This window comes from Microcaecilia unicolor, chromosome 3, assembly GCF_901765095.1.
Source record: "Microcaecilia unicolor chromosome 3, aMicUni1.1, whole genome shotgun sequence".
Taxonomy (NCBI): domain Eukaryota; kingdom Metazoa; phylum Chordata; class Amphibia; order Gymnophiona; family Siphonopidae; genus Microcaecilia; species Microcaecilia unicolor.
The window spans coordinates 179,855,487-179,867,853 of NC_044033.1; the positions used below are offsets into that span (position 1 = coordinate 179,855,487).

At 43.0% G+C, this 12,367-nt stretch overlaps 1 protein-coding gene across 3 annotated transcripts in view; it reads left to right on the forward strand.

Moving 5' to 3' along the window:
- The window catches only part of NEMP1 (nuclear envelope integral membrane protein 1), an 80,748-nt gene that overhangs the window by 4,341 nt on the left and 64,040 nt on the right, over positions 1-12,367 (forward strand). For all 3 annotated transcript variants that reach the window (XR_003941470.1, XM_030196657.1, XM_030196658.1), the window contains exons 2-3: positions 10,388-10,512; positions 11,800-12,019. Coding sequence is in view for 2 of the 3 variants with exons in the window: in XM_030196657.1 (XP_030052517.1) it covers positions 10,388-10,512; positions 11,800-12,019 (345 nt within the window). In the remaining variant the exon portion in view is untranslated. The remainder of the gene's footprint in view (positions 1-10,387; positions 10,513-11,799; positions 12,020-12,367) is intronic.

Sequence of the window (12,367 nt, forward strand, 5' to 3'; positions counted from 1 at the left end):
TTTATTCTTACCAAAATCAAGTCTTCAATTCGGTACATTCATCAGACAGATTTTAGGTTCAACTGCACAGAGCTCTGCCGTCGGAGAAGCGTTGGGGAAAGTTCCAACAATCTGCCTAATTCTCATCTCTTTTATAGGCGCAGGTCTCAATACAAGTCAATAGCAAGACACTTTTTTTAATATTGCATAACCTCTGAATCATACTTTTCTACCGGTCAGGTGCCCATTTGTACCCACCTCTCCTTTCCGTTTTAGCTATTGCAAGTGATTGTGCAATTTCCCTTTTTGTAAACAACTTTTTTTTCTTTTATAAAGATATCTTAATATGGACATATCAGTGTCATATCATCTTGTAATCTGGGTGCCATCTTATAGAAAGACAAACTCCATTTTAAAAACCAAACTTTATCCATTTTTGTCCATTATTCCTACATCATAGGTGCTACATTCAATTTGAAAGTTGTACCAGGTTTTGTTAAGACTCATCATGCAGTCCTGCTTTTGCAGGTTCTCAACTATAAGGCCATTAGCTGGTTATCAGGACTAGTCAGGGCTTCTCAGCTGGTTAAAGCCGTGTAACTTGGCCCACCACCATTCCAGTGGATGGATTCCAAGCTGGGACACATATTAACATTCAATATACTCCGAGCAACTAAGTCATTTGCATAATAGCCAAAGGGTGGGTTCTTATGAATTTGCAAATAAGGTGGGACGTCTCCTGGCTATAAAGCTGAGACGGCAGAAGGTTGACCGCACTATCACAGCGGTGCGTGATGGTGGAGGAAACTTGGAGCGTAACTCAGAACGAATAAGGAGGCATTTCAGGGATTTTTACCAGGCCTTATATGCTCATGAGATCAACCCTGCCGAGGAAACTATCGCAGAATATTTGGCAGAAAGTGACCTTTCCCCATTGACCCTACAACAGCAGGCCCAACTGGATAAACCTGGCACTCCATCTTGTAAATCCCTGGGGCTGGATGGGCTTCCTAATGAATTTTATAAAAGGTTTGCTTCCAAATTGGCGCCCCTTCTTGCAGACTTATTTAATCAGGTGGGGAGAGGGGAAGTATTGCCTCCCTCCATGAGAGAGGCCTGGATAGCAGTATTGCTCAAACCGGATAAAGATCACACGGAGTGTGGTTCATATAGGCCCATCTCAGTACTAAATGCAGATGTTAAAATCTTGGCAAAGATACTGGCAGGTAGGTTAGCGCCGGTACTTCCAGTACTAATACACCCGGACCAAGTGGGCTTTGTAGCACATCGTAAGGCTTTGGATAACATAAGGAGGGTAATTGACTTAATGTACATAGAGGGGACAAAGGCCAATGTGTCTTCTTAGTTTGGATGCCGAAAAGGCCTTTGATAGGGTCCACTGGCCATTCATGTATAAGACCTTGGAAGTTTTAGGGTTTGGGACCCGGTTTAGGGGATGGATACAGGCCTTTTATGAGTCACCTAGGGCATGTGTGAGGGTCAACGGAGGTAACTCGGAGCTTTTTACGTTGCATAGAGGAATTCGGCAGGGCTGCCCTTTGTCTCCTTTGCTATTTGCCATGGTGATGGAGCCTCTTGCCTCCAGGATACGAACACATCCAGGTATTGCTGGATTGAACATAGCGGGTAGGGCACACAAATTGGCCCTTTTTGCGGATGACGTTCTGCTGTTTATTACTCTACTACTACTACTTAACATTTCTAGAGCGCTACTAGGGTTACGCAGAGCTGTACAGCTTAACAATGAAGGATGGTCCCTGCTCAAAGGAGCTTACAATCTAAAGGATGAAATGTCAAGTTGGGGCAGTCTAGATAATTGAGGAATACTTGGTGGTGTCAGGGTTCAGAGTAAATATGACAAAATCAGCGGCATTGAATGTCACGCCACCAGATAGGGAGGTGGACCAACTGAAGACCTCCTTTCCTTTTAGGTGAGCTGCCAAGCGCATACGTTATCTGGGGGCTTGGGACGGGTTATTGCGGCAGACCTGGAACGATGGGAGGACGTGGCATTTTCCTGGTTTGGGCGTATAGCTATAATTAAAATGAACGTCTTACCACGGTTACTGTACCTTTTTCAAGTGCTGCTTGTGATGATGCCCAGGCGATTCTTGGCAGCGTTGCAGGATAAAATAATGCGATTTGTCTGGGCAGGTAAACGTCCGTGTTTGTCACATACCCTATTATATCAAGATAGAAGGAAAGGGGGGTTGGGAGTCCAGAATCTCATGTGGACTATAGAGCGGCTTAAGGGAAGGTGGCAGTTGAATGGTATCAGAATTATCCAGCTAGGCAATGGGTGCACCTGGAACAATGGTCGCTGGGAGCAATCGTGGATTCCAAAGTCTTTCCAGACCCTGGGGGAGGGAGAATGCCCGACCATTAGCCTAACTGTCCACTACTGGGATAGTCTTTTCCCGAAGGGCCAATGTACACTGTCCAGATTGTCGCCTTAGCATACAATCCACTTTCTTGCCAGGACTCGAGACAAGGACATTCACAGGATGGTATGCTAAGGGTCTGAGAAATTGGGGTCAAATGTATGAGGCAGATCAGTTGTTGTCTTTTCAGAACTTACAGACTCTTTACACTGTGGTGAGTGGGGAGGCATTTGCCTATGTCCAACTGGCTCACTTCCTCAAAACGGAAGCAGTGCGAGCGGTCATAAAGAGGGAAAAACTCAAACTGGAGGATATCTGTGAAAAGGTCACTTCCACTAGTGGACTAATCGGCCAATTATATAACTGCATCGGTGAACAACTCCCATGTCATAGCATTCACAGGAAGAGCTGGAATAAGGAACTAGGATTGGCCCTGGGGGAGGCGGAGTGAGAAAGAATCGAAAAAAGAGTGGGGTGTGTGTCTATTCATTTACCATTAAAAGAAAACACGGTGAAAACTTTGTTTCGCTGGTACCTCACACTGGACCGTTTACAAAAAATATACCCAACTGCGTCGGGCCTTTGTTGGAGGGGATGTGGCCAACGGGGCACAATGAGGCACATATGGTGGACGTGTTAAAGCCAAAGCATTTTGGAAGGCGGTCCACAGTAGACTGCAGAGATGGGTGGGATGTACCTTCTGGTGGGCCCCAGAAATCTTTTTTGTTTTCTGTTCAGGCAGCTGGGTTAACACCCCATCAGCAGAAGTTTGTGAGAATAGTGGCTGGAGTGGCTAGGGTAACTGTGGCAGCTCAATGGAACCATGAGGGTGTACCTTCCATTAAAAAGTGGCTCTCCAAGTTGGATTATGTATGTGAAATGGAAAGGCTACTAGCAGAACGTAAACAGAGATTGAGTAGCTGGCAGTCGGTGTGGGGCACCTTTCAAGCGCATTGCTCACAGTGAGCAAAGAGGTCTTCTGGAACCTTGGACATGTTTGTTGTGTTTTATCCCGGGGGTGGGAGGGAGGGGGGGCTGAGGGAGAGGGAAGGGGTGGGGATAGTTTATTTTACTAAGCTAAAAAAATTTACAAAAATCCTGAAGTTCTATGGGATTCTAGTTATAGATGTTGTAATTAATGCTGTTTTTACAATGGGTGTGGTACATCTATGTATCTAGTTAAAGACAATGTATTGTAGGCTTGATCTGAAACTATTTTTGTCATGTTTTGATGGTTAATAAAAGACTTCTTGAAAATAAAAAAAAAAAAGAAACGAGGATTCCAAGCATATAATTTATTTATTTATTTGTAGCATATGTATCCCACGTTTTCCCACAGATTTGCAGGCTCAATGTGGCTTACATTTGCCGTAATGGCGGTTGCCATTTCCGAGTAACTGAGTACAAAAGGCATTACATTAAGGTGTATACGTACATGGTAAAGAGGATTGCAAAAGAATACAAAAGAAGAGTACAACTGGCATTTCATTAAGTTGCATACATACATGGTAAAGAAGGGTATATTAAGTCCTTATTGTATATCGCACCCAAAAGCCTATTGTAGGAAGACTTGACATGGCTGTGTTTTGGCAACAATGTCTTCTTCAGGAGTCCTTAATCCCTTATCAATTGGTCTTTGGATGTGAGACACAATAAAGACTTTTGGTATCATATGCTGCAAATCCTCGTTTCTTGTCACCTCACTCTTGTGTTGTTGGGAACCATGTGCTAGAAGCTTCCCTACTAAAAATTGCCTTGTTGAGGTGTTGTCATCCATGAAATCGGAGCTGGCTGTGCAGTAAGTGTTATGATAAAGCATGGGGTTCTATAGCATTTCCTCACTGTTGCCAGTATAATTACTCCATAGAGATGTAAATGTAGCCTGAAATGCTGTAGGTTAGAAGAGCTAAGATGACTTACCCTTGCCCTCAGGTTTGTCTGGGTATGTGGGTTTGGTACCTAAAGAGGATGTTAAAATGTTGGGGGTCTGGTTGTACTAGTATTTGACTTTTTTGAAAAACTGGAGTTTGTTTTTGCCTGTTGGAATTTTTTTTAATGGGCATTTTTAAGCAGCGTAAGAATGATTTGCTGATAATAAGTGTGGTGCATCTGTCTTCTGTATCTCATACATTGGGCTTCAGAGGTTGCACTTTGTCCAGAATACAGACCACTTTAGGCTAGCAATGGAATCTCTGCATTAGCTTCTAATTAGTCAAAGAGTTGAATTTAGTATTTTGTTGATGATTTATAAGTCTGTTAATAACATTGTGCGTTTACATTTTTGTGTGCTTATTTTGTGCTGTAACCCATCTCGCATTTTAAGATCCTCAACTTCAGAGATTACTCCAGATTCCTAATTATGTGAGACTACTTATAACTTATTTTCTCTGTGTGTGCCCAAGATTATAGAATGGCTTTCCCCTTGAGTTGAAACTCAGGGTGCATGTGTCCTTTCTGTAAAGGTTGTAAAGTCTTGCTGTTTTAACAGGCTTTTAATGGTGGATAACTTATGTATGTTGTACTTGGGGGTGATGTTTGTTTTATATTAACTATTTGTAAATCACTTTGGAGCTGCTTTCACCAGAAAGGTGGTATAAGCCTGCAAACAAACAAATAGATCTCAGATGCTTGAATTGTACAGCAACTTAGAAAAAGCTGAGAAAAGATAATTTTGTGGTCTTTTTACTAAGCTGTGTAAGATTCTAAAGCACATCTAATGCCGCAAAAGAAGCCTAGCATGAGGTGCGTTAAAGCACTGTGCGTTAACTTTGGGATGTGTGCCAACCATGTGCTAATTATTTGGGAAATTATTTTTTGAGCAGCCGTGTCAGGGGTGGAGACTGGGCATTCCTGTGCTAACCAGTTACCACAGCTACATTACTGTGTGCTAACTGGATTTCACAAAATTGGTGGTGGTAAGTGCTCCCGTGGTAACTTTTAAAAATGGTTACATGTTAATGGCAACATTACTGCACGGACATTAATTTATTTTATTTGTTACATTTGTATCCCACATTTTCCCACCTATTTGCAGGCTCAGTGTGGCTTACATAGTACCGTAGAGGCGTTCGCCATCTCTGGTAGAGAGACAGATACAAAGAGTTGTTGTGGTCGATTAAGGTTCATGTGTTGTAGACACATTAGGAATGGTAGAGAGGAAGAGTTATGCAGAGTCTGTAACAAGCTTTGGTTTTGTTGTGTTGCAGGGTTTAGGTACTTAGGTTGGGTCGATAGGGTATGCCTTTTTGAACAGGTTGGTTTTTAGTGATTTCCGGAAGTTTAGGCGGTGGTACGTTGTTTCATGGCTTTTGGTGGTGCATTCCACAATTGTGTGCTTATGTAGGAGAAGCTGGATGCATAAGTTGATTTGTATTTGAGTCCTTTGCAGCGTGGGTAGTGGAGATTTAGGTGTGTTTGTGTTCCGATTGTGTTTCTTGTTGTTAGGTCTATGAGGTCTGTCATGTAGCCCGGGGCTTCGCCGTAGATAAGTTTGTGGACCAGGGTGCAGATTTTGAAAGCAATACGTTCTTTGGTAGCCAGTGTAGTTTTTCTCGGAGGGGTTTAATGCTTTCGAATCGCGTTTTTCCAAATATAAGCCTGGCTGCTGTGTTTTGAGCGGTATGAAGTTTCTTTATGAGTTCTTTGCATCCTGCGTAAATTCCATTGCAGTAGTCTGCATGGCTTAGTACTATTGAAATAAATAGAAAATTAGGGTTTTTATGGTCGTGGTAAAAATGGACTTGGTCATTTGTTACTGCAGCTTAGTAAAAGAATCCCTTTATTAGTCACAGGTGGGTAATTGAGGTGGAATATACAATAGCAAAAGAGAAGTGGTCTGAACTTGTTTAAAATATTCTAAAATATGTTTGTCCAGCCCATGGGCCAGAACTTGGCCTGCCAACTTCATTTTCCTGGCTTGCAGAAGCTCTGCGAAGTCTTCTGAGGGGATCCCCTGCTTCCTTGACGTGACTGGTCTGTGAGCTTGAGCCATGCGGTGCTGGAAGTTGAGGCTGTTCCCGCGGTTTCAAGTGTTTAAAATTTTTTGGAAAAACAAGCAAAAGTGCTGGCCAAAATTGGCACAACTTTCACAGGGGCTTTTGTGCATTCCTGCTGCCAGCATGTCTTCTGAGAGGACATTTTCTATTGTGGGAAGGATTGTGGAAGATAGGAGAGCTAGACTGAATCCTGAGAGTTTATTTACTTGGCCAGTCCTGGTTTTAAACTTATATCCCAAAGCAATGTAGTATTTGTAGTTCATGATTCTATCTATTGTAATCAGTGCTGCAGGTCCCATAATGCATCTGGATGAGGTTGGCAGAAATCCAGGACCAGCCAAAAAGTCTCCCTCCTGGAATGGGTAACTTGACAGCTCTGTATATTATTTGTCCACAGATTAAAAAATCATAGGGCGTATTTCTCCTCTGCTAGGGCATACAGAGTAGGTTGTATTTTGTAGCCCTGGACACTTTAACAGGGCGGATTAGGGTTCCATGGGGTAGTAGAAGTCAGCAGTTGTTGGGGTTGGAAGGATAGAGGCGGGGTGAGGGGTTTATTATAGTTGCTCATTGTTGTTGTTCTCTATTTGTGATTTATAAACAGTAATACAGAATATTGTTCCTTTTTATACTTTAATAAACATTTAAATATAAAATCATAAGTGTTCGAGGCTTGTGCATATAAGGACGGAGCCCTTGAGGACGGGGACAGACTTTGTCCCCATGTCATTCTCTAGTGTGGACCTTCCTTGGCTGTTTGTTAGAACGTACCCAAGGGAGATGCAATGGGAGGGAGGAAAATTGTGCAATGTGAAGGAGGTAGATGGGAAAGAGAGAAATGGGGCAAGACTGGATGAATGGAAAGGAAAAGAGAAACAGGGCAAGACTGGATGAATGGAAAGGAAAAGAGAAACAGGGCAAGACTGGATGAATGGAAAGGAAAAGAGAAGTGGGGCAAGACTGGATGGGAGGGGAGAAAGAGAGAGATAACAGGGCAATTTTAGATTAGAGGAGACAGGGCAATAGTGAATAGGAGATGGGGGAGAGACACAGGCAATGTTGAATAGCCTGGAGAGATGACGGAGGGGGGAAAATACTGCATAGGAGGAGTGAGAGAGAGAGGCAATGCTGGATGGAGAAAGAGAGGCAGGAACAATGCTGAATGGTGCAGTGGGGAGGGGGAAGACGGGCAATGCTGGATGATGGGGGGGGTAGAGGAGGAGAGACGATGGATGGGGGAGGATAGAGAGGAGATACTGGATGGTGGGGGAGGGAGAGAGAGACAGGCAATGCTGGATATGGGAAAGGGGGAAAGGGAATTGGGACTTGATATACCGCCTTTCTGAGGTTTTTGCAACTACATCCAAAGTGGTTTACATATATTCAAGTACTTATTTTGTACCAGGGGCAATGGAGAGTTAAATGACTTGCTCAGAGTCACAAGGAGCTGCAATGGGCATCAAACTCAGTTCCCCGGGATGAAAGTCCACTGCACTAACCACTAGGCTACTCCTCCACTCCCCCTTATAGGAGAGGGAAAGAGGCGGGGTAATGGTGCAGGGGGAGAGGAGGGAGGAAGAGAGAGACAGGCAGTGCTGGATATGGGAGGGGGGAGAGAGGGAAAGAGGTGGGGTAATGGTGCAGGGGGAGAGGAGGGAGAAAGAGAGAGAGACGGGGCAGTGCTCTGCATGCCAGGGGCAGAGAGAGACAGGGCCAACACATTTAGAAAAAATTAAATGGCCAGACAGCAAAGGTAGAAACAAGATTTTTAGTTTGTTTATGAAGAAATGTGGTAGCTGTGTAATCTACTTTAAAAGTTAATAAATATAAATAAAAGAAAAAAATGGAAAATTAAGTTGACACCTAAATAACTTTTTTGACTAGCTTTTGGAGGCCAAAACCTTTCCTTCAGGTCTCAACAGTATAGTATTGTTTATAGTACGCTTGTCCTGATTTAAGGAAGGAGGCTTTGGCCTCCAAAAATTAGTTAAAAGTGTAATAAGTTAGTCTAATTAAAGCATTTTCCAGAGAGCGCGAGTGCATGCACACGTGTGTTTGGGCCCTCCGAATGTTAGAACATGTAAAATTTGGCCTCTGATAGAAAAAGGTTGGATAAGCCTATTCTAAAATGTATTTAATGGAGTGAATGATCTCCTGCGAGAAGGAAAAACTGTACAGTGGTGGAAATAAGTATTTGATCCCTTGCTGATTTTGTAAGTTTGCCCACTGACAAAGACATGAGCAGCCCATAATTGAAGGGTAGGTTATTGGTAACAGTGAGAGATAGCACATCACAAATTAAATCCGGAAAATCACATTGTGGAAAGTATATGAATTTATTTGCATTCTGCAGAGGGAAATAAGTATTTGATCCCCCACCAACCAGTAAGAGATCTGGCCCCTACAGACCAGGTAGATGCTCCAAATCAACTCGTTACCTGCATGACAGACAGCTGTCGGCAATGGTCACCTGTATGAAAGACACCTGTCCACAGACTCAGTGAATCAGTCAGACTCTAACCTCTACAAAATGGCCAAGAGCAAGGAGCTGTCTAAGGATGTCAGGGACAAGATCATACACCTGCACAAGGCTGGAATGGGCTACAAAACCATCAGTAAGACGCTGGGCGAGAAGGAGACAACTGTTGGTGCCATAGTAAGAAAATGGAAGAAGTACAAAATGACTGTCAATCGACAAAGATCTGGGGCTCCACGCAAAATCTCACCTCGTGGGGTATCCTTGATCATGAGGAAGGTTAGAAATCAGCCTACAACTACAAGGGGGGAACTTGTCAATGATCTCAAGGCAGCTGGGACCACTGTCACCACGAAAACCATTGGTAACACATTACGACATAACGGATTGCAATCCTGCAGTGCCCGCAAGGTCCCCCTGCTCCGGAAGGCACATGTGACGGCCCGTCTGAAGTTTGCCAGTGAACACCTGGATGATGCCGAGAGTGATTGGGAGAAGGTGCTGTGGTCAGATGAGACAAAAATTGAGCTCTTTGGCATGAACTCAACTCGCCGTGTTTGGAGGAAGAGAAATGCTGCCTATGACCCAAAGAACACCGTCCCCATTGTCAAGCATGGAGGTGGAAATGTTATGTTTTGGGGGTGTTTCTCTGCTAAGGGCACAGGACTACTTCACCGCATCAATGGGAGAATGGATGGGGCCATGTACCGTACAATTCTGAGTGACAACCTCCTTCCCTCCGCCAGGGCCTTAAAAATGGGTCGTGGCTGGGTCTTCCAGCACGACAATGACCCAAAACATACAGCCAAGGCAACAAAGGAGTGGCTCAGGAAGAAGCACATTAGGGTCATGGAGTGGCCTAGCCAGTCACCAGACCTTAATCCCATTGAAAACTTATGGAGGGAGCTGAAGCTGCGAGTTGCCAAGCGACAGCCCAGAACTCTTAATGATTTAGAGATGATCTGCAAAGAGGAGTGGACCAAAATTCCTCCTGACATGTGTGCAAACCTCATCATCAACTACAGAAGACGTCTGACCGCTGTGCTTGCCAACAAGGGTTTTGCCACCAAGTATTAGGTCTTGTTTGCCAGAGGGATTAAATACTTATTTCCCTCTGCAGAATGCAAATAAATTCATATACTTTCCACAATGTGATTTTCCGGATTTAATTTGTGATGTGCTATCTCTCACTGTTACCAATAACCTACCCTTCAATTATGGGCTGCTCATGTCTTTGTCAGTGGGCAAACTTACAAAATCAGCAAGGGATCAAATACTTATTTCCACCACTGTATGTTAAATATCTATTTATTTTGTAATGTAACTTTATTTCCGAATCCAAGAAAGTTTGCTGAAACATGAGATTTCTGGACTTTTACTGATGTGGCTGTAACTTAGTTCTGCAGTTTCACACGAGTGATCCACTTGTTTCATCAACCAAGAGGTGTGGGTGTGTAGAAGACAGATGTGCTAGACAAAAAAGTTAAGATTTATTATGGTTAGCAATATGACCCATGTCTTGTTTTTTTGTATAGATAATAGTCAAACAAAGGTGGTAGCCCTCAAGGAAGGGATACCAATCACAAGTAATGAACCTCAGTGCTTCTGCTATAAGAGTACAGTGGATCCCAAGTGGCATCATAGCTGGACTAAGATACAAGTAAGTACTATTTCTATTTTCCTACTTGTTACTGTAGCACTATTATACATACAGGCCCTGATATTCATGGGAACTTATCTGGATATGGCTTCTATCTCGATAATGAGGGCTAGATGGTCCATTGGTCTGACCCAGTATAGCTATTCTTATGTTCTTAAAACATTGATTACAGCATTTAAAGTTTATACCTGGATATTCAGCGTCAGGCGGTATGCAGATACTATCAATGAATATCCAGATATAGATCTGCTACTAGAAGCTATCCGGATATTGCCAGAACCTAACTCATCCAGATAATTAAGCGGGTAAAGGCACAGAATATCAGTGGTATCTCAATAATTTCCAGCTCTGGCTACTGTCCACCCCAGAACGACCCAAATAGTAAAGATTTTAGCAGCATTATCTAGATAGCATTGCTGAAAACGTGGGTATGGCCATTCACTGTTGCTGTGTATTCCCAGGGGCCTAACCAGTTGACTATTATAAGATGAGACCTTTCTTCCACTCCCCACAACTAGGCCAGCTGCCCAAAGTGCCATTTAACCCCACACCCATCCTGATGAGAAAAAAAGTACCTGCATTTAATATATGTAAACCACTTTGCTTGTTCCTAAGAAAAGCAGTATATCAAATCCTTGACCCTTTACCTTTATATGCAGATGTGCTACAAGCTCCCTAATACTGATAAGGGAGGAACAAAAAGCTGGCCTGATATGGTTCTCTTTCAGACCTAGTTGCTAGAGGGTTGACTAAGGTTTTATTATGAACTTCTTAAGGTTCTAATCCCATTGCCATTACTTCTTGGTGATGTGAACACAGCAGTCCCTCATACTCTGCAGAGAATAAATTAGCCAGTGAGAGTCTCGGGGCCTCAAAAGTCCTGTTGTCACCGGGATGCAGAGAATATATTATGAGAGAGCCACTTTAAAAAGGCATACACAATTTCCTTTGGGTTGGGGACCTCTCTTGAGGTGGCCATAGGCGCAGTTTTTGAGGGAGTGGGAGTGCTATCATACTTTCTGATTTTATCAAGCATTTATCTATGTTTTGGAATTTTGTTTTGTGTAACATGTATAGTAAACAAAGTTTAGGCCTTCTAGGGATTTTGTTTAGATCTTGTTGGGTAAAAGCAATGTTTTGTACAGAGGAAGCTCAGATTCCTGAACAAAGAATACATTGGTACAAAAACGTACAAGGAAAACAAATCACAAGACTTAGAAGCATTTGTAGCTACACTTTTATTGGTACAATTAAATTGTTTCCCTCTTTTTTGGGCTTGCATTGCAGATCCAAGTGTCTAGTAATAAGATGATCCGGATGACACAAGTGGATAGTGAGGAGAAACTTGAAGAGCTGAAGCAGATCACCATTTGGGGCATCTTATCCTCATTTCTAAAGGAGAAGCTGAATGATACATATATCAATGTGGACTTATACAGCAAAGAAACCTGCCTGAAGGTTGACATAATTGAGCCCAAGACAGCATACACTGTTACCTGTTCTCGAGGTATGTCCTCTTCTGGCTGGGTTCTTAGCCTGGAAGCTCGAGTACATTTCTTGTGAAAGATGGCACTGCAGCCTCTGATATGTGATAATAGGAGTAGGTGAGCTAGAGAGGGGGCCAAATAACTTAAAAACCAAAATTTTGCTTGGGGATAGAATCTGGAAAGAAGTGCATTTGTTTTTGCATTGGATTGTAAGTTAAGTGTCATGTAAGGTAATCTGCTTGGCATATGTTTCTCAGCTTGCAGCTGGATAAGGGATCAGCACAAAATTTCTTCTTAGTTGTGGCAGTAAAGAGGGCCTCTGCCATTAAACAAAGATGTTTTAAGTCCTCCAAGTGGAGTGAGAAAAT